This window comes from Martes martes (genome assembly GCF_963455335.1).
Source record: "Martes martes genome assembly, chromosome: 8".
In the NCBI taxonomy this organism is placed as follows: Eukaryota; Metazoa; Chordata; class Mammalia; order Carnivora; family Mustelidae; genus Martes; species Martes martes.
The window spans coordinates 42,693,872-42,716,369 of NC_137895.1; the positions used below are offsets into that span (position 1 = coordinate 42,693,872).

The 22,498-nt window shown below is 35.8% G+C and overlaps 1 protein-coding gene across 1 annotated transcript in view; it reads left to right on the plus strand.

Moving 5' to 3' along the window:
* Positions 1-22,498, plus strand: part of CAPS2 (calcyphosine 2) — a 44,623-nt gene that overhangs the window by 1,880 nt on the left and 20,245 nt on the right. The window contains exons 2-11 of the mRNA XM_080811371.1: positions 714-763; positions 2,678-2,723; positions 2,815-2,940; positions 5,266-5,439; positions 10,243-10,365; positions 13,219-13,286; positions 16,074-16,193; positions 20,438-20,512; positions 21,387-21,482; positions 21,571-21,664. Of these exons, the coding sequence (XP_080667497.1) occupies positions 714-763; positions 2,678-2,723; positions 2,815-2,940; positions 5,266-5,439; positions 10,243-10,365; positions 13,219-13,286; positions 16,074-16,193; positions 20,438-20,512; positions 21,387-21,482; positions 21,571-21,664 (972 nt within the window). The remainder of the gene's footprint in view (positions 1-713; positions 764-2,677; positions 2,724-2,814; positions 2,941-5,265; positions 5,440-10,242; positions 10,366-13,218; positions 13,287-16,073; positions 16,194-20,437; positions 20,513-21,386; positions 21,483-21,570; positions 21,665-22,498) is intronic.

Genomic DNA, 22,498 nt, shown 5'->3' on the forward strand with positions numbered 1-22,498 from the left:
TTAACTTGAAATTTTTCTATGACTTATATATATTTATTGTATGGTATCTGAGCTCACTATAATTTTCATATCTTTGCACAATTTTTTGGAAGTGAGACTGAACATCTACAAATGTATATGTATATATTTGTCACTTCTTTGCTTAAATCCTGCAGTTTTCTCATTACCTTCAGGATGAGGTCCAAAGTCTTTGACTTGTATTATGTAATAGCTCTGGCCACCAATACTTTCTCACACTCCTGATTTCAGCCTTTTTAGCTGCTAACTCCTGGGTGTGGGCCAGTGCAGGATGAGTTGTTCCTCCTGGCTAAAGCAATTTTCTCCCCTCTGTCTTTATCTGGCTAACTCCTACTCATCCTTCAGAGTTCCATTTAAAGGTTACTTTTTTTGTTTTTGAAAATGCTTCCTCAATTTCCTAGACTTGTTGGGTAAAATGCTATATGTAGTTGCTCTGGCATAGCACATGTTTTTTTTTCTCACATTATTGTTTGAGTGAATGTCTTCCCCAGCCGACAGCACCCTGAGGATAAAGATGATCTGTGTTGCTTATCATCCTATGTCTCAAGCACAGTAGTGAGAGGCTTAATAAATATTTCTTACATGGCATTTACTGAGAAAATGGTAATCAGCTTTCTTGCATTGACTCATTGCTTATCTTTTAAAGTATAAATAAAGGGTATATATGTACTGATCTTTTCTTATTTTAATTAAAGCAAGGACAGACTCCCAGATCATGGGCAATCCAGAGTCCTAGTCTACCTGTGTAAGTCACATTTCTTCACACTTGAACAATTAAATGGGTAAATATTTATAATATATTAACAAGTAAAAAAAGAAAACAAAATTTGATATGTAGTTATGATTGTGAACCATAGAAAAATTGATGTGGATATGGATGGCCTGAAAATTGCCATGCCAAAATTAAAGTAGGTTAATAGGATTGAGGGTAATACTTCTGTTTTGTATTTTATTTAATATTCTTACGTTTTCCTGAAAAGGTTTAACTCCTGTCGTACTTAGAAAACTCAGTTAAATGAATTTAATAAAGAAATATGTGAAAATTTGATTTGATAACTGGGATAGTTAAATGAATTTAATGGGAAATATCTGTGGCTTTGATCTTATCTTGACAGATATAACAATTTTATCAGTCTTCTTTAAATTATTTTATTTGTGGACTAGACCACATTAATTTATGTTTTTATATTTTACATTTTTGCCTTCTAAGATTTGAAAGGCTATGACTTTTATATCCTTTCAAGTATTTTAGACTACAGAGCTTATTAGAAAATAGAACCTAAAAACCTAGTACTTTGTTAGGCTTGACCATATGAAATTAGCATTTTTATCGATGAAAAATAGGCAAGTATCAGCCATTTCACGTGGTTCTACATAACAGATACCTGTGTGCTCATCTAGCCAAAGAATGGGGGTACAAGGTATGTGCAAGCTCTTGATGCAAGATACTCAGTATATACTGACAGTCAGTCATGTGCTGGTAAATATTTAACAGCTGGTTTCCTGAAAGTGTGTTATAAGTTTATTTTAAATTTTACTTGTTAATTATAAATAAATAAGTATATTTTAAGTTGGTTACCAATTTACTGATACAGAGGACATATGGTAAGCAATTTACAAATACTAACAAAATGTATAAACTCTTTTTTATAAATTCCACATAGCCAATTGATCCTCACAGAATGCTTTCTTTGTTTCTTGCTGAAATCTGGTATCTGTAGCCAATTGACGGTTTCAGTCTGTGAACCTGTGTAGTTCCAATGTGAATGTTGGTTGATTTTTTCACTTATTGTAAAGTGATATGAGTGATCTATTTGTTGACTTCTGTAATAGTTTAGGATACTGGGACAATATTTCCTCAGTTTTTTGTTATTCACCATGTGACAGTTACAGATACGATACAGTTTTAAGTTTAATCTGAACCGTTAATATTTTCTCCATGACTGTTTTAAGTCTAAGAGATCAAAAAATAATAAATCAGCTCCTAATTTATAGCATTTGCCAGTTTTTGAGTAAATAATACCACTGTGGCTGATTCCAAGCTATGTGTATAGTATCACTGAGCATGACTTGGAAAGAGAGACACACCATTATATTACCATACAAATACCATACATGTACATAACCTCTAGAACATAGACAATAATGAAGTATGGTAAAGTCATTAAGAAGTGATGACTTTGAGTATTTATTACCTTTGTTTTTAATATAACTTATTTATTTTTAGTTTTTTATAATTTTATTTTTAATAATGCTTTGTTAACAACCAGCACAAAAGCTGCTGAGTATTTAAGAAAAGCCTTTCACAGCTGGTAGGTACGGCACACCTTTGGCTTTAGTGTACCTTTTTATTTATTTTAAGATTTTATTTATTTATTTGTCAGAGAAAGAGAGAGAGAGAGAGCATGCACAAGCAGGGGGAGGGGCAAGCAAAGGGAGAGGGGGAATCTGCAGGCTCCCCACTGACCAAGGAGCCTGATCTGGGATCCGATTCCAGGACCCTGGGATCAGGACCTGAACGGAAGGCAGATGCTTAACCGACTAAGCCACCCAGGCATCCTTAGTGTACCTTTTTATATAAGCTATAGCATATATGATTTGCAACTATTAAAGCCTCATTTTAAAAAGTTATGGGATGCACATAGATTATTTCTTTCAGGGTTCCACGACTTGATTTGGGAAGCCTCATTGACTCTGATGAAGAGGTAATTTTTACCTGGTATTTATTACTATAATAAACATTTGAACACAGTATTGCATGTAGTGTATAATAAGTATTATTTAATTTTATTTCAGGATGATTTTTCACATATTCCACTTAGTACTGCGCATATTCATTTTAACCCACCAAATTCATCTTCTGCTCTTAGTTGGGTCACACCATGTCAGATATCACATACCCAGCATCATCTAAATGAACTGGTTAGTATTTATTTCTTACTACCAACTTTCAGAATTATAATGGGCATTTAAGCACTGTATTTAGTCCAGAAATTTTATTATGTTCAGTCCATGTTTTGTCCAGTTTAAGTATTTTATATGTTAAGATCCCAAACAATCATGTTGGTGAAATAATTCTACTTCGTTTTACATTTTTTTCACATAGGAATAGTATTTAAAAAATGTCTAATGTCTAATTAGACATTAGACATAAAAATGTCTAATTAAAAAATGTCTTTTTAAATAGTAATTTAAAAATGTAAAGTACAGGTTTATCCTAATAGGAAATCCAGGAATTTAAAAAATATGGTAGATTATTAGATCAGATCTTGCTTGATTTTGTCTTTTGATTTTTAGCTGTTTTTGAGGTAGCTGTTTTGAACCCTGTTTGCCTCACAGTCTAACTTTTAAAGTAGAAAAGTGATTTCAGATGTTTCAGTGACCATATTTTATTCCAAAACTGACGTCACTCCATGATTGTCTTCTGGGTCTTGTTGAGAGATATTTTTTCACATCATGAATTGCTAAAGTTATGCTTTTATTTAATGTTAATTAGGTGTAAATTCATCAGGAGTATAAGAGCAAACTCACCATAATAAATTTAATGGCTTTTCATAAGATTTGTCTTTTGGAAATTAACTCATACTTTGGGCTACTGGTATGCTATGGAGTAACTATAAGTAACTATACTTATTCCAAACTATCTCCTTGGTACAATATTTACACTTCAAACAATATTTAGTGTTTTATTTTGTGTTATGAACACAAGTTCTAACCAGTGTTCTACGAGGAGGGCTTGCTTTTCTGTCTTTGTTAGTCTTTCTCCTATAGCTGGTTCTATTTTTTTAAACTTGTGTGTGTGTGTGTGTATATATATATATATACACAGACACATATATACATATATGTGTGTATATATATGTATGCATATACATATACATATATATATATATTTTTTTTTTTTTGAGAGACAGAAAGAGTGTGTGCACGGGGTACAAGGGAGGGGCAGAGGGAGAGGGAGAGAGACTCCTAAACAGGCTTCACGCCTAGCACAGAGCCTGATGCAGGGCTTGATCTCAAGGCCCTGAGATCATGACCTGAATGGAAAGACTCAGAGGCTTAACCAACTGAACCACCCAGGCACCCTTAGCTGGTTCTATTCATGCTCTCCTTGGTCTCATTTTGGATAAATTGCACCGGTAGTACCCTAGTCTGTACCATGCTACAGTTTTCACCCTGAAACTTCGTTTTCTCCTTCTCTAGGTTAGGCTTGGATATTATCAACAGTTTTCAAGGGGCATGCTGGCTTCATCCTCCTTTGGTGTGGCTATCCCCCTTTGGGCCAATATATATGTCATTGTGTTTGCTTAGTACTCTTTTTAGATTTCACTTATCCACTGGCTCTGTTATCTTACTCCCATGGGAATGTGGTAGGGAACCAAATACTACCAGAATGTGATATATCTGAAATTCTACAAATGACAACCAGCACTTAGTGTTCCTGATCTCTAATTCCTTAAGTATTCTGGAAGAAATGCTTGTCAGTGGAGTTTTTCTGGGGCAGGAATAGAAGGCTTATCTAAAACTCTTAAGAAAGAAAAGTTAATTTTTGTCTTCCCAAATTATTTTAGAACGAGGACTGATCTTTAGTAGGGAAACCTGGTGCAGGCTTCCTGCTTTTTAAGGCCACTGCCCATTATGAGCAATCCCATCTGCTTCGATTGCTCAGTGATGCTAGACCAGCTAAATGTTTTAAATATCACCTCTGGGGGTGTCTGGGGGACTCAGTCAGTTAAGCATCTGCCTTGGGTTTAGGTCAAGATCCTGGGGTCCTGGGATTGAGCCCTGCCTAGTGCTTCCTGCTGAGCAGGGAGCCTGCTTTTCCCTCTCCCTTTACCCCTCCCCCTGACTCGTGCGCATGCTCACTCTGTCTCAAATCAATAAAATCTTTTTTTTTTTAAAGCTACATATCTTTGTATCCTGTCTTTCTTTCTTTCTTTTTTTAAATGAACTACTTTTTCGAATGGTTTTAGGTTCATAGCAAAATTGAGTGGAAAGTACAGATATTTCCCTGCTCAGTGGGGAGCCTGTTTCTCCCTCTCACTCTGCTGTTTCCCCTGCTTATGCTCGCTCTCAGTCGAATAAATTAAAAAAAAAAATCACTTCTGTTTAGCACATAGATCATAATGATCTATTTCTTAGGCATACATGCTAAGATAAATGATAAACCTCTTAACTGTTAAGAAGGAAAATTAATAATTATTTTGATTTTTCTGAGAGATAACATACTTCCTATTTTATATCTAGGAGCAAGACATAATACCTGAAAACTTGCCAGCACCAACAAGCAAATATAAACTAAAATATCAGCAATATGAAACTGAAATGAAAGAAGGATATAAGCAGTATAGTCAGAGAAATGCAGAAAAGACAAAATCAAAGATCACACGACAATCTCCAAGAAAAAAGATAGATGACAAGGTAATGTATGAGACTTTATAAAGTTCTGATGAAATTTTTAAAAAATTACATGTATTACAGAAATCTTTTTGTCTTGTATGTTTTGCTGTTAGTCATAGTAAGTATAGTAGCTATCATTTATTTCTGTGTGCTAGGGACTATCTTTTTAAATATTCTGCTTTCATTAACTAGTTTCTTCTTCTTCTTCTTCTTTTTTTTTTTTTTAAGATTTTATTTATTTATTTGTCAGAGAGAGAGAAAAAGCTGGGGGAGCAGCAGGCAGAGGGAAAAACAGGCTCCCCACTGAGCAAGGAGCCCAGATTCTTAGGACTGGATCCTAGGACTCTGGGATCATGACCTGAACCAAAGGCAGACACTTAAATGGCTGAGCCACCCAGGCACCCTAACTAGTTTTTAACAACAACTCTAAAAGTTTATTATTATCATTTTCAAGTGTGAAAACTCTAGCCATATGACCTAGTCATCTTCTCTGTGTAAGGAGTTTTCCATTTGACTTGGGATTGAAAATAAGGCATTATTAAAAAGCTGTTTTTCATGCAGCTATCTTGAACTCTGTTTGCCTCACAGTCTAACTTTTAAAGTAGAAAAGTGATTTCAGATGTTTCAGTGACCCTGTTTTATTCCAAAACTGTCGTCACTCCATGATTGTCTTCTGGCTCTTGTTGAGAGATTTTTTTTTTAAAGATTATTTATTTATTTATTTGATAGACAGAGATCACAAGTAGGCAGAGAGGCAGGCAGAGAGAGAGAGAGGAGGAAGCAGGCTCACTGCTGAGCAGAGAGCCCGACGCGGGGCTCGACCCCAGGACCCTGGGATCATGACCTGAGCCGAAGACAGAGGCTTTAACTTACTGAGCCACCCAGGTGCCCCGAGAGATATTTTTTAACATGAATTGCTAAAATCATGCTTTTACTTAATGTTAATTAGGTGTAAATTCATCATGAATATAAGAGCAAACTCACTATAATAAATTTAATGGCTTTTCATAAGCATATAGTAAAGGTCAACCTTGAATGATAGAATGAAAGGTTTGGAAACATATTTTGTGATACCACTGGCTGTAAAGGGGGAAAATAGTTGAATGTAATTCTTTATTTAGTGAATTTTTTAATAAGAATAATGTATTTTCAGGGAAGTTTGCTGTTGTATTTACTTAACTTTTTTTATAGGTAAAAAGAACTGATTAATTTATAAGTAGGTATGGCATATGAGCTGTTTTACTTAATCCGTGTATGAACTATCCTGAACTAACTCTATCACATGGTGTTCAGTGGAAGGAGTAACAAAAGTTATGGGATTATTTGGTCTCTTTTATGTTAGGACAGATTTCCCAGATCCAAATAGATGCACACAAGTATAATAATCTGATGTCTGTAATACTAGATGGGATAATTTCATAGCCCTTTAGCATTTGGGCAGATAGCTCTAGGATCTATGATGTGATATTTAAGTCATTGTAATGATGTTGGGAAAAATAGAACGAAGATTTCTATAAGCTCATGTTTTATTTGCTTCCGCAAAATGGTTTAAAGTGTTGTTGTTTTTTTTTAAGTGAGAGGGTGCATGTGTGCACATACGTGCACACACAGGTGAGGGGCTGGGAGTGAGGAGAGATTGGTGGGCAGATGGTGGGGCAGAGGTAGAGACAGAGAGAGAATCTGAAGTATGCTCCACATTCAGTGAGGAGCAAGATGAGAGGCTTGATCTCACAATCCTGAGATCATGACCCAGCTGGGAATCAAGAGCTGGATGATTAACTGACTAAGCCACCCAGGTGCTTTAGTTTTTTAAAGTAAAACTGTTTTCCTTGGACATAGTTTCAAATGAAGGTATTTGTTTGTTTTTGGTTAAGGGAAGAATAAAGCTTGTAAAGCTTGCTATATGATTGGTGACTACTTTTTGTATGAATAAAGGGTTTTATAGAAGCCAGCATATTCATGTTTTCTTCTGGAAAAATTATGTTTTACTTTGGCTTTTAAAATCTACATATGTAGATTTTAAAATGTATGTAAATATTACTTCATATGTCTTGATAGCTTTACAAAAAGGCCCTGGTTTCCATACATAATAATTTTGTACTTAATGGGTTCAAGCAACTTATATGATGTCTTTTTAGATATATACCATATGAAAATCAAAACTGCTGTATAAATGAGCTATTAGTAAATCCTATTACAATTATATTAGTTAATACTGGAATAGTAATCTTTGGAAATAGAATTGCTCCCTTATATCAAAAATGTAAGACCCTCTACAAAGCAGGGAACGACATGAAAATTGATTCTTTTTAGTAATTAAAAAGCTGAAGTTAAAAATATTTAGGATCTAGGACAATAACCAAAGGCCGTAACCCCCAACTAGTCAAGCTGATATATCACTCAACAGATAATCAATCAAACTGTAAAGTAAAAGTTCCCCTCACTTGTCTGAATGGCAAATTTCCTTTGTTGAGTTTTCCTTCCATTTAGTATAAAAAGCCAATGAATCTCTTGTTGTCAAATTCTTACCTAAAATGTAAATTTATATTTTAAATAATGAAGCATCTTTAAATAAAACATGAAAATCATGAAACTTTAATTTTATAGAAAATACTAAGTCAGTGAATAAAACAGGCAAACATTTTTGCCCTCACAGAGTATATGTCATAATGAAAGGACTTAGTGAGAAAAAAATGAATGAATGAATGAATCAGTCACGCAAACCATTTAGTCTGGCAGGTGGTGATAAATGCTAAGGACGGAAAGGCGCTGGGAAGACCAGGGCTTAAGTTGGGACTGCAGTTTGTACAGGTTCACCAGGAAAGATCTTTACCATTAGGTAGTGTTTCAGCTCACATCTGAAAAGGGTAATGCACCAGTCACTCAGGATAAACTCTAAGTGTCATGAAGTAGGAGGGGGCATGGAGTATTTAAGAAATATCAAGGAGGACAGTGTGGTCAGAGGAGGAAGAGCAAGGGAGGGATGGAGAGAGAGTTAAGGGTGGTGCTGGGAGGCGGATCTGCAGGACCTTGTAGACTACATGAGGACCTTGCCTTTTACTCTGAGTCAGAAAGCTACTTTGCTACATTGAGGATGGGTTTTACAGAGAATAGGATGAAGTTGGAAGCAGAAAGATGTTTGAGGAGGCTGTCACAATAATCCGCATGAAGAATGAAGATGATGGCTTGGACCGAGGCAGCAGACTTGGATAAGAAGTGGTCATGATGAGAAGCCAGATTCTGGAAAGATTTTGAATATTTGAGAGTATTTGCTGAGAATATTTGCTGATGGATTGGTTGTAGGCTTAGGAGAAAGGGATGATGGAGGAGGACTCTAAGGTTTTTGGCCTGAGAAATTGGAAGTGTGGGGGAGACCACAAGGAAGTCTGAGTCTGAGTTGGGGAGGTTAAATTTGACATACTGAGTGGAAATGTCACTGTTTTCCTTTTGTAAAAGGATAAAAACAACCTGAAACAAAATAAAAATCTTTTGAAAGCTTCTTCCAACCAGAACATAGTGCAGACCTTTGCTTGTACTTAAACATATCTGTTAATTTAATCTGCTTAATTTACCTCATATAATGCTAAACATTTTTTGGTGACCGTTAAAATAAAAAACTATTCAGGAAAAAATATATTAGGAGGTAAATAAATAAAATTATAAAGTATCCTCATAAATTGATTTCCCAATAGTTAATACATTTTTTAAAAAAAGATGTTATTTATTTATTTGACATGAGAGACAATGAGAGAGCACAAGCAGAGTGAGCAGGACAGAGAGAAGCAGGCTCCCTATTGGGCAGGGAGCCGGAAGTGGGGCTCGACCCCAGGACTCTGAGATCATAACCTGAGTCAAAGGCAGACCCTTAACCAACTGAGCCACCCAGGTGCCCTTCAATAGTTAAAACGTATACAAGATGCATTATTCGCTTGTTGAATAAGTATTTATCTTGTGCTCACTATGTGTGGTCCTGTTCTGGGATCAGGGATATTGAAATAAAAATGACAGACAAGGTTCCCTCCCTCATGGAGCTTATAGCAGTAGAGGCAGGCAACAATTCATAAACATATGTATAATAAGATTTCATGTAACAATCAAAGGTCACGAAGACAGAGTAGAGTATGAATATGGAATGTGACCTTATAAGAAAGCTCTAAAGTAAGAATAAACCCTGGAGGAAAAACTCTTGAAATCCATTAAGTTTTTAGCAGTTGCTATCCTACCAGGGCATTTTTGTTGTGGTTGTTAAAAGAATGTAAGTACACCTTATATTCAGAGAAAATTTTTGTGTTTATCTTTAGGATCTCAAAGGATCCTTTACCTCAAAGGATACATCCATCTCTTAGTACTTCTGAATTTCATTTTACAAAGGAGTGAACATGCCCGTTTTTATTAAGTTTACAAAGACTCAAATGGGCAATAATAGTTATGATTGTTGTTACTTTTTATCTGATGTTTATTTTGTGTCAGATACTTTTATAAGTGTTGGACATTTCATCTCTGTGTGTGTGTGTGTGAAGTAGTTACTATTATTAATTCCCCTTTTAATTCCCATTATCATGGGTAAACTGAGGCATAGTGCGGTCATCTAGCTAGAAGGTGGAAGAACTGCATTCAAATAGACAATCTGATTATCAGAGCGTGTACTGTTATACACAAATAACTTGTTAAGTGTTATGTATTGTTATGTATACACAGTTGTACACAAATAACTATTGATGTGTTCAGAGGTTATTTAATACACTATTTTGTTAAAAACAAATATGCTAAATAAGTGAACTAAGTATAAACTCTCAAGAATTCATTTGTTGCTTTCACTTACAGTGTGTACAAGGTGAAGAATCCATCGTGGATGGTCTTACCACTCTGGATAGGAAAGCCCTCTTACAACAGGGTTATGCAGACATCCTTTACAATGCACAAAGTAGTGTGAAAAAATCTGATGCTGTAAGTTAACTGGATCTTTACTTACTTGTTAAGCCATTGAGTTAATTTACCCTCCAAGATTTTGCAGACTTAAATTGAATAAATAATTGCAACAATTGAATTTGGACTGCGGTGGATGTTCACTAATGTAAATTGAGTCCTCATTTTTACAAATGGTTGATGTTTGGTATATTTACTGTGGAGAAATAGTCTTGAATCTTTGAGAGTTTGTAAAAATTTAGTTTATACTATTAAATGTTAATTGGCTGCTATTTTTGTCACTGGGTTTATTTAACATCACCCCGACCCCTAAAGTAACCTAGTTATTTTTTGAAAGTGATAAGCTAATAAAACTAGGGAAATTTCAGCAAATTAAGGGAAAGGGGAAGAATAAAATAATTTTTTTTTGTTTTTTTTTTTAGAAAAAGGAAAACAAAACTCTAGATTCTCAATATTAACTTTAAATTGTGTATTTTACAAAATCAGCTAGATTTTTGGATGAGTATCACTTAGGCCAGAACTGGTACAAATAGATAATTACATTTCTATAGCATCCTGGAGCAATCAGACCAAGCTGCTTCAAGTTGGAGTCCACTGCTTACCCCAGACATCCCCAGATGATTAAGATCTTAGACATATTTGTAATGGATTGTTGAAATGCCAGTGCATGGTGGTTCAAAAGTTGGGAAACCCTGGTTTAGATAGCCAATAATAATAAAGCATTGTGGCTTTAGATGGCTATATTATCATTATCATCAAGTGGAAAGTCAATATATATTTTATTTGGATTACAGTCATCCAGAATTAATATGTTCTCAGTTGGCAGCAATGTGTATTCAGTGTCTGGATCATGGACTGATTTTCTGTGGATAGCTCAAGTTGCTAATTTGTTCTAGTTTTTGTACTGAAACAACATAAACATAAACATTGTTTTCTATGTCTGTTATTATTTAGATATTTAAGTTTAATAGAATAAGGAATATTACCATGATTATACTAAAATTTTAAAAGCTACTTTATAAGGCAAAATAGTCTCCCAAATAAGGCTTATTTTGATATGTTCCTGAAGTTATACTTGAAATGGATTTTATTGATACTTAAGGCCCATTGGGTAATGTTCTTGGTGTCATCCAAAGCCATCTGGGTGTTAGTGGATTTCTTGTACTTACGATCACTTTAATTCACTAAATTCAGCATCAAGTATTTTACTTTATTGTGGTAGCACATATTTATCTTTTTTTTTTTTTCTCAAGGACATGTTTATATGAATAAACTTTCAATGCATTTGAAATTAGTACTGATTAATTTTTTAATTCTAGGTGGAAACTTTTTACTTTAATTTTTAACTACTTAATTGAACACCAGAAGTAGTGAAACTTTGGTTTTCATATCTATCTCTTCTAGTTTGTTGTCATTTTTCAACATTATTAGATTCTTTGTGTTCGTGTGACTTCCGTTTCTAATCTGCTTTATGTTTACACAGACCTCAAAATCAATGTGCCTGAGGGTGGTTCTAACCTTTCCTGCAGTAAACCACCATAAATGTCAACACTTAAGGTGGGCTTTCTGCATGGGCTCTCTATTCATTAATCTCACCTCTTCTGCTCGCTTCTGGGTTTTACATCTATGTTCTGGCTGAACTTTTCTGTATATAATTTCATATTTTAGTCAGTGTTCACCTTCATCACCCTTAGACATAAAACACACTTTGCTCTGCCTGTAAGTTACCATGTGTTTTTTAACTTTTTAATTGCTGTTTTAAATTTATTACTAAACAAAAATCGTTACAAAGTGTCATGAGCTAGACAACATCAGATGGAGTTATATGTTAAATGACGTGAGCTATATTTATATGGGGCATGTTTGGATGTGTAAACTGTATCTTAATTTCTGCTAACCACCCCCTCCCCCCGAAAAGCCAAATTCAGTTGTAGACTAACATTTAAATAATTGCACCCAAATTTCCAGGTTTCTTAGGAGTTTCTATGATACACCTTTAGTCATTCTTACTTGAATGTTGTGTCCATTTTGAATAGAGTGCTGTCCTTAAGGTTACAAAGTCTCTATCATATGCTACAATATTGTAGTTGATTTCATTTACTGGAGTGATTGATGGAGATGACAGTAATTTACAGTGTAAAAATAGAGCAAGCTTTATTTTGACCCCTTAATTTTTTAACATCTTTTATTTACTCTTTAAAAGAAACATTTTAGTAAATATAGTTACATTATGATCTAATTGGAATTAAATGATTACTAATTTTTCAACTTGATATAACCTAAAATGTAGTAAAAGTATTTTCAAATGAGTTGGAAAAGCAAAAACCAGTGTGAAGATAATGTAATCAAACCAGTAATTGAGAAAAGTTGATCAATGGATATTATGCATAGAAAATATTATCCTTTTAATGATGGGAGGCTTTTGAAAGATTTTTATTTTTAGATTTTTGATAAAGGGTTGAAGGATTCCAATTCAATTTTTGCTTCATCTACTATGAACAGTTTTAGAACAAACTCTTTTTTTGTTGATGTTTGTGTTCTTCTTGGAGCATGTAAAGGTGCCTCTTACAAGGCATCTGTCAGGGAGGGGATATCATAGTCTCCTCCTCCTCTGTTCTGGCTTCGTGAAATTCAGAGGCAGTGCATGGAAATCTCTGATGATTTCTACCGAAATTGAAGTGCATTATTTTTTAGGAAATAAATCATCGTATTTTCATATTAAATAATTGGAATTTGTTTTTATTAATGATGGATATAGTAATCTCTATTTAAGAAGAAAGTTGGAAATTTAACGTATCTCTTAGGGTCCTTGTGTTAACTACAGTGTTGTTCTGTTTTATGGATAATGAAATTTTTAAAATTTTCTCTTCTCAGGAAATGGTGGCTGCAGAGAGGAAGAAACAGACTGTGGCAGAGCAAGTGATGATAGACCACTTATCTAGGTGAGAGTTAGTAGTAATGAGTGAAAGAAACCACTCAGAAAGTTTTCATTAAATTTTTTTTATCTGTAGTCAATCAACAGGTGGCTAACTCCAAGGTTCCCACACATTCTCCGTTCACTACACTCACAATGTTGTAGTGATGGGTTTTTACAGCATTCCTCAGCCAGTAGAAAGACCCAACAGTTGTCTTTGTTAAGTATTTTTCTCTAAGTAACTTAAGTATTTACTTCATGACAACTTAATGGCCATTTCAAAAAAATAATACGCCTAGATTAAAAGAAAAATATTTTTACTTCATTCTTAAATAGCCACAGTTGCTTGTATGCACCTTCTGGTGCACGGCACAATCTCTCCAACCTTAGAATTGTTGAGGATGCTGTCACTTCACTTTCAATTCCACATGGCACTTGCTGTTCATCATGGCAACTGTAGAAAACCCAGCCCTGCAGACGTTTGACCTCACTGAAAGAGTGTAGCATGATATCTTGGTGAAACTGTGAATTACTTTAAGCTAATAGTTGTGTAGTCTCCAACAAATATCAGGTGTCACTGTATTGTCCTCAAAAATTAAAAATATCCCACATATTCCCTGTGAGTTCCCTGTGGCACCCTGGAGTGACATGGTACACAGTTTGGGAACTGTGGGACTGTTAAAAATTTAAAACTTAACCTGAAGTCTCATAACTCTCAGGAAGCTGGGAAAAGCATAATTACCTGCTGTGCTAAAAATTGCATGATAATATGTAAATATTGTAGGATTTCAGAAAAAGGCTGAAATAGTCTAGAAAGTCTTCAAGGAAGAAGTAAGATTTATGGTTAGCTTTGAAAAAAATTATTTAGGTGGCAGAAGGGTATTCTACATGCATGTTTTTCAGCAACTGTCTTGAAATAATTAATTATACTTACAATCTTCAATGTTCCTCTTCTGTTATCTCTTGAACTCATTTTGTTGATGTTTTTACCCTCACCGTGCCACTGCAGTATATCCTCGTAAGATAACTCATCGTGGCATCCATGTTGCCCAACTAATGGTGATTTCTCCGTTCTCATTTACTTGACCCATCAGCAGTATCTCTCTCTTACTGAAAACTTTCTCCTCTTTGAAATACTTTCTTCTTTCCCATTGGCTTCCTACACACAACACTTAGCTGGTTTTCCTCCTTCTGCTCCTTCTCAATCTCTACCCCTGGTTCCTTTTCATTACATGGGAGTACATTGGGCTCCATTCTTAGACTTTTCTACATTGACTTTCTAAGTGATCTCATCCAGTATCATGCCTTTAAAAAGCATTCATACATTGACGCTTCCTTGATTTGAGGTACCAACATCACATTTGCCAATCTGGGCTCCTGGAAGTTCTTTCACTCCTTCCCCCATGACCAAATCCTCTTTGATTTTCCTCCAACGTAGCTCCATTCTTTAGGTTTTTCAGACCTAAAATCTTGGTGATGCTTTTGATGCCTCTCTTTTTCTCAAATCCCATATTCAGTTTTCAGCAGTCACTCTCGGTTCTACCATCAAAATAAATTTACTCCTTCTGCTGCCATCATCCCTGTTCACCACATCATCTTCTTTCTCCTGGATTATTTCAGTCACTTTCTAACTGGACTCATTGTGTTTGCACTTGCCCTTTGTTGCTCTATTCTTAACCCAGTGGCCAGAGTACATCTATTAAAAAGTGAGGCAGATCAAACCCTCCAGTAATTTCCCATCTTAGAGTAAAATCTGTGTATTGGTTATGTGTTATGACAAAACCTAGTAGCTTAAAACTACAGTGAATAAATAGAACTCTGTATCTTCAGATCAACTGTCCAGGCTAGGCTTAGCCAAGTGGCTCTTGCTTTTTACTTTGGCCAGTTATATATGAACAAAGCAGTGGTCTCCGTTCTGAGCTTAGGCCTTAAGAAGCCTTATGTGTTTCCACTTACCTTTTGAGCTTTTGCCATATTTGTGAGAAGAACACAGCGTGGTTATCCCACTGACCTAAAGAAGAACATGACTCTGCAACTGCAGCTGGGCCACTTAGTCAAGATTATGCTGGATGAACAGATCCCCAGCCAACCCACACTTACATGAGTTAGTTTAGTTGGCATCAGTAGAGCCATCCAGCTATATATAATTGGGCAAAGCAAGTCAAATGGCTAAGCTCAAAGCGAGAGCGTGGGAAATTGGTACTGCACACCTATAATGAGGTCACAGCAAGGAAGTGGATCAGGAGTGCTAAAAAATTATGGTCAGTAATATAGCTTACCCAAGCCCTACATCATCTGCCCACCATTAGAACTTGGGCTACTTTTCCTACTTCTCTCCTTGTCTGTTCTGCTCCGGCCATTCAGCTTCCTTCCTGTTCTGGAACATACCAGGTTCACTCCTGTGTTAGGTGTTTTGCATACATTTTCCCCACTGCTTGGAATGCTTTCCCCCCCAGAAATCCATATGGTTGCTTACTTACTTTGCCTCATGTCTTCATTCAGGAGTCACCAGCACAGTGTCTATTTGTTTAAAGAATAATAAAAGAGAGACATGGACCTCAGAGTTCTTTCAAAAATTTCGATATATCTTTAGATAACACTTATGGAAAAAGAGTTTGATAGGAATATTCACTTTTTTGTGGCCAGTATTTTTAAATTATTAAATGTATTCATTCAGTATCTGGAAAATGTATAATTCTGACAGTAGTGTGAATTTGTGTTTGTAGATGAGCTTTTCCAGTTGCTTATAAATATGTGAATGCTAGAGTAGTGCATTATCATACTGAGTTCTCAGATTTTGTGTTCTCCTATATAGGGCTGTAATCAGTGATCCAGAACAAAACCTAACCACTGAGAGACCAGAAAGCGCTCCTGTCTTTCCAGATTCAAAGACAGCACCTCTTCGATTTAGGAAAAGAACACTACATGAAACTAAGTAAGAAACTTTTACTTACACCAAATGAAGATATACTACTTATAAGTGAATTTTTAAAAAATGTACTTTTATGTCTAACTGAAAAGATTTTTTTGGCTCATTTCTGTTTTTTTCCATATAAAGGAAAGTGGAGTTTTGGAGTTTAGATTTCAGTTTTGCCACTTTAAGTCATAGGGTAAACTTTACCCTCCAGCTTTTTTATTAGTAATTTAGGAATAACAGTTACGACCTAGGAGATAATGTATGTGAAAATACAGATATAGTAACGGAGACAATTATATGTACTGAATCCAATCACGTATTCAAAATTATTATTGCTTACGGGTTATTATTACTATTATTTTGCCTTTTACTTTGTAACTTATAAAATCTTTGGACTTTCACAGTTTTTGGGTGCAGTCCCCCTAAATTTCTCAACAACTTCACTGGCAGTTGATGGCTAGCCTCAGCATTAAAAAGACAGAAGATCGACCAGTTTCTGCAGCAATTCTTTCATATTCTCAGACTGCTGTAAATGCAGAAAAGTTCTTAGAACCGTTATTTTTTTTTGTCTCATTCTTGTTTTCTGGAAGACTATTTCCATATCTTTAAATATTCAAAGATATCATGTATCAATTTCCTATGGTTGTTGTAACAAATTACCACAAACAATATTTAAACAACACAAATTTATTCTCTTACAGTTCTGGAGGTCAGATGCTTAAAATCAAGGTGTTGACAGGGCTGCATTCCTTCTGGAGGCCTCAGGGGAGAATCTATTTCCTTGCCTCTTTCAACTTCTAGAGGCTTCCTTTATTCCTTGGCTCAAGGCCCCTGCCTGCATGTTCAAACCCTGCAACAGCTGTGTTTTATCACTCTGATCCTTTTTTTTTTTTTTTTAAAGATTTTATTTATTTATTTGAGAGGAAGTGAGAGAGCGAGAGCATGAGCAGAGGGAGGAACAGGGGCATTTCAGAGATGATGGGACTTTAAAGGTCATTGGAACCAAATTTCTACCAAGAGCTTGAATCACTTCTATAACATATTTGATTACTGGTTGTCCAACTTCTTCAACTTTCTCAGTGAATGGAAACCCACTCTCACTAAGCAGCTCATTTTTTTTTTTTTTTGTTAAAGATTTTATTTATTTATTTGTCAGACAGAGTGAGAGAGAGAGAGAGAGCACAAGCAGGGGGAACGTCAGGCAGAGGGAGAAGCAGACTCTCCACTGAGCAGGGAGCCCATCACAGGGCTCTATCCTAGGACCCTGTGATCATGATCTGAGCTGAAGCCAGACACTTAACTACTGAACAACCCAGGCACCCCCTCTGACATTCTTCTTCTATAGTCAACATATCCCTCTGCTTTCTTCTCATAAAGACCCTTGCAATTGCTTTGAATCCAGCTGGATAATTCCAGATAATCCCCTTATCTCAAGGTCTTGAATTACATATGCAAAGTCCCTTTTGCAGTACCATGTAATTGTAACATATTTACATGTTCTGAGGTGTAGGATATGAACAACTCTAGAGGGTTATCATTTAGCTAACACATCTAAATGTCTTTTTTTAAAGTAAGCTTTTATTGAAATAAAATATATGTTCACAAAGTGTATACATTTTAAGTGTACAGCATAGGAATGTCCACAAACTGAACGATACTCACATACTTAGTCCCTATATCAAGAAATAGAGCATTACTAGTACCTCAGCGACTTCCCTGTGCTGCCGCCCAATTACTGTCCACTTCCTCTACCACACCAGCTTAGCCCTTCTGTCCTGATAGCATGGATGGTAACTGCCTTGTTATAAACTTACTGAAATCACATCACAAAATTTGGACGCTTGGTACCTGACTTCTTTCAACATGTTCATGAGTTCATCCCTATCATTTGTCTTTGTCTTTTATTCTCATTGCCGTACACTATTTCATGGTATAAAAATACAACAGTTTTTTTTTTTTTTTAAAGATTTTATTTATTTATTTGACAGAGAGAGATCACAAGTAGGCAGAGAGGCAGGCAGAGAGAGAGGGGGAAACAGGCTCCCCGCTGAGCAGAGAGCCCGATGTGGGACTCGATCCCAGGACCCTGAGATCATGACCTGAGCCGAAGGCAGCGGCTTAACCCACTGAGCCACCCAGGCGCCCAAAATACAACAGTTTATTCACAGAAGTTGATGAACATTTGGCCTTTTAAGAATGATGCTTCCCTGAGGGGCGCCTGGGTGGCTCAGTGCATTAAAGCCTCTGCCTTTGGCTCAGGTCATGATCCTGGTGTCCTGGGATCGAGCCCTGCATCGGGCTCTCTGCTTGGCAGAGAGCTTCCTCCTGTCTTCCTCCTCTCTCTCTGCCTGCCTCTCTGCCTACTTGTGATCTCTGTCTGTCAAATAAATAAATAAATAAAATCTTAAGGAAAAAAAAAAAAAAAGAATGATGCTTCCATGAACTTTGGTGCGTGTTTTTTGGTGAACGCATATACTCATTTCTGCTCAGGACATACTTAGAAGTAGAATCGCTGAACCATTTAGTATGCATATGTTCAGCTTTAAAAAATACTGCCAAATAGTTTTTCAAAGTGGTTGCTGCAAATTAGCATTCCCGCCAGGAGCAGTAAAAATTCATATTTTGGTCTTTATCTTGTTTGATTCTTATTCTCGTATTGGTTAAAAGCTGGGGTAGAGAGAAGTGTTTGACACTACTTACACTCACACAGAACTTTCCATTTAAAATGTAAATGTCTTATTTACTTCTTTTATCTTTTCAAGGGGACTGTAGACTCCTTGAAGCTATTACTTCAACCTATCACTGTTAAATTGAATTCTATTCACCTTTGAGAAGCAATATAACGTAATGGTTATGAGCAAGATTGGGCTCTGTCATGCTCTAATTATATGACTGTAAAATTTATTTGTAAGATGGGATAATAGTACTTCATGGAGTTACTGTAAGCATTGAATGAACCAATGTGCATTAAAGTGATTTTAATAATGACTAGTGTCTAGGGAGTTCTTAATAAATGGTAGCTATTATTATTGCTGTTATTTTCTTGGCATTTACAGTTTTTTCAGGCATTTAGTAGCATTCAATAAACACATTAATACTAATGGATTAAATTGAATTGAGAAGACAAGTCTTTCATGGTTCCCCTCTGTGTTCACAGACTCCTTTGGTCCACAGGCTCTTGTTGTCTGTATCCTGCTTATTTTTCAGAGACCTTGATTTTAGAGGTATTGCTTTTTAAGATCCCAATGACCCACACACTTACTTACTATTTACGTTATTACAGTTTCATTATACCTGCAGCTTTATTGGAGTGCCATAAAATTATTTGGGAAGGAGCGTAAAGATACGTCAGCAATTCTTCAGATTTCTTATTATAAAGGAGTTTCCTAGTAATGGGATGCTGAAGTGTGGACCTGTGGGTTTTACTTCATATTATTAAACAGAATTTTGGGACTAGCAATCTCTGTGAGATCATTCAGTGCCACCTGAAGTTTACACAGCTGATCTGAGGTCTTTATAGCTAGACTTATTCGAGGCTAGAACCTCATCTAGCGCCTTTTCCACCATTCTGTTATTTTGGTAAAGCATGTTTTCACCTACCCATGACTGAAAATTTGAGTGATAGTGACTTAAACAAGTTGGGATTTGTTTTCCTATAAAACCATCTGCCATTGGTTTTAGTTCAGTGGTTCAGTGATGACACAGCTCTGGGCTGTCTTCGTCAAGATCTTATTGGCCTTTCTGACATGGTTGCCTGATGGCTACCGTGGCTCTGAGCATCATATCCCTGCCACATTCACAGGCAAGAACTATTCCCATGCCACTCTTTTATCAGGACAAAAGAAAGTCTTCCCTTGAAGATTATTGGCAGAACTTTGTCCCTTAGTCACCTCTAATGGAAAGAGGCTAGAAAAGCAAATTAGATGATTGGAGGGGGGCAAAGGAGAACAGGGTTAGAAATGGCTGCCTGGTAGCACTGTAATAGGACCCGTTACAAATGTGCTGTTTACTTGTGTAGCACTTGGATACTATACATTCCAACACAAAAGTTATTGTGGGTATTATACACTATATCTCAGGGGTTTTTTCCTCTGAGTCTGCTTCAGTTAGCTAGCACTCTAAAAAAGAAAGAGGTTTATCACTTCATCTTCATTCTTTATATTTCAACATATCAGCATAACCTCTTTTGTACTTTATCATTTACGTCAATATCCAGTATAGGAAACTTTAAACTCATTATTGACAAATGTATTTCTTAACAGGATAAGAACCCATTCTACATTAACTGAAAACATGCTTTCTCATAAAGTACAATTTGATGGTAGGATCATATCAAGGTAATTGTGATTTTATTAAACTTTTAATCCTATGATTATAAAACAATGTTCTCTTCAAATAGAAATAACAATAATGAGATTGATTAAGTTTGTCACATTTAAATGCAAAATGTGAATTTAGAATGAATGTTTTTAGAAATATATACTAATATGTTACAACAATTATAGGAACTATGAACCTATACATAAGGCATTTGAATTAGAAGTTAGCTAAAAAGTGATTTTGAAATGGCTTTCAAAAAAAAACTTAGAAATGACTTTTTTAAAGACATGTAGTACTTACTAGAAGATGGTAAATGATTTAAAAATTAACCTTTATGTAAGGTGCTGTCTTTGATTTTCTTTTAAGGGCTTAAATTAATAGTAGATTATTGATAGATGAAGGACAGTGAGGAGGAAGATGATTCTCAAATCTGTTATCTCTGTGTTACAAACTTCCAATCATACACAATACTATGTTCTTTATGTGTATTAAAGGTGAAGTATGTTTTTAAAAGTTATCAAGTTTTTTGTTCAGTGATTTTAAACTTTCTTTGACAAAGATAAGTATCTATCCTTCAGTGGCTTTTTGCAAGGTCAGCATTTTTTAAGGTCTTTCACTCTATCTTAAAAGTCTATGTCAAAATATTAATCTACATTGTAATGTATCTATATCCTATCACCGTAAGGTAAAGCCTTTTTCTCCATCCAGATCTTACTTAAACTGACACTTCAGCAAGCCGTGCCATGTTTCCCTGTAGATTCCCATAACTCTCACTCATTGCCACATATCGAAGGGAGTTGTGCTGTTCTTTGACATACATAATGCTGGTTTATTATTTAATTTGAAAATTACCCTTGTTTGAAAATCTTTAATATCACTCTATTTTTCTAGAAATGGACATGATGCCTGCAGAGAGCTGGTTGGGTTCTTTTTCGCTCATGACCAGTCCCTAACAATTTATGAATATCGGCAATTTGGGAAAAATAGGTATGTCCTAAAACATCGTTACAACTCTCAAGATGATTACTTCTGAGAGAAGCTGAATAACTTCACATTTTTGTCATTTAACTTCTAGAACAAGTGTGCTTCCTTTTATTCAAAAAAACATTTATAGTCATCAGTGTGGACGAAGAAAAGGAAAACAATACCAACTTGGCGATTTTTATATTGTAAGTGAAGTGTATATGTATACAATGTTTTAATGCCAGATACCAAATTTTGTGGGATGGTGTTGGGGGATAGAAAGAACAGGGTTTCTGGTTTTCAATTTATTATCTCTACTCCTTATAGAGCAGGGCTAATGGTTGATCTTTCCCCAGGAGGTTCTGCCTCCCAGGTCCAGATTCCAGTGGTCTGAATGTAAGCATATCACATTAATTCCTTGTAACACTCTACCCCTCCCTCACAATTCTGCAGTATTGAAGTTTGGGAGGGCCTTTCTCTTGGTACTTTTGAAGGCCTGATAAGGCTGTACCACTGGGTAATTGGCTATTTCAATAGTCCTGGGAGTAATGGTCCACATCATGCAGGCTTATCTCCTGTAGATGCATGTTCTTCTCTATATGGAGGGATCCTTGGCCTCTGGAGCTGTCACATATCTGATAGTTAGCGTCTCTGCCTTGTGATTTCCCCACCTCACACAACTCCTGACTTGTGGTGTAGAACAAGGATTCCCTCGAATGGGTTGATCATAGGTAATACTACAATTTGTGTAGTGCTCTTAAATTATTATGTTCACATTATCTCATGAATAAAATTTAGCACTATCCACAGTGACCATCCATGTAACAAATATCTACTCATAGGCCAAGCATTGGAGATAGAACAGTGAATAAGTTAAATCAATTCCCTACTTGCAGGGAGCTTACCGTCCAATGGGAAATACAGTCAAATAGGAGGGGCAATGATTCAGTTTTGTTGGGTTGAAGAAAGCTTCCTGGAGACAGTGCCACCTAATACTGATCTAGAAAAGGCGTTAGGTAGGCTGGGATAGGTAGACAGGA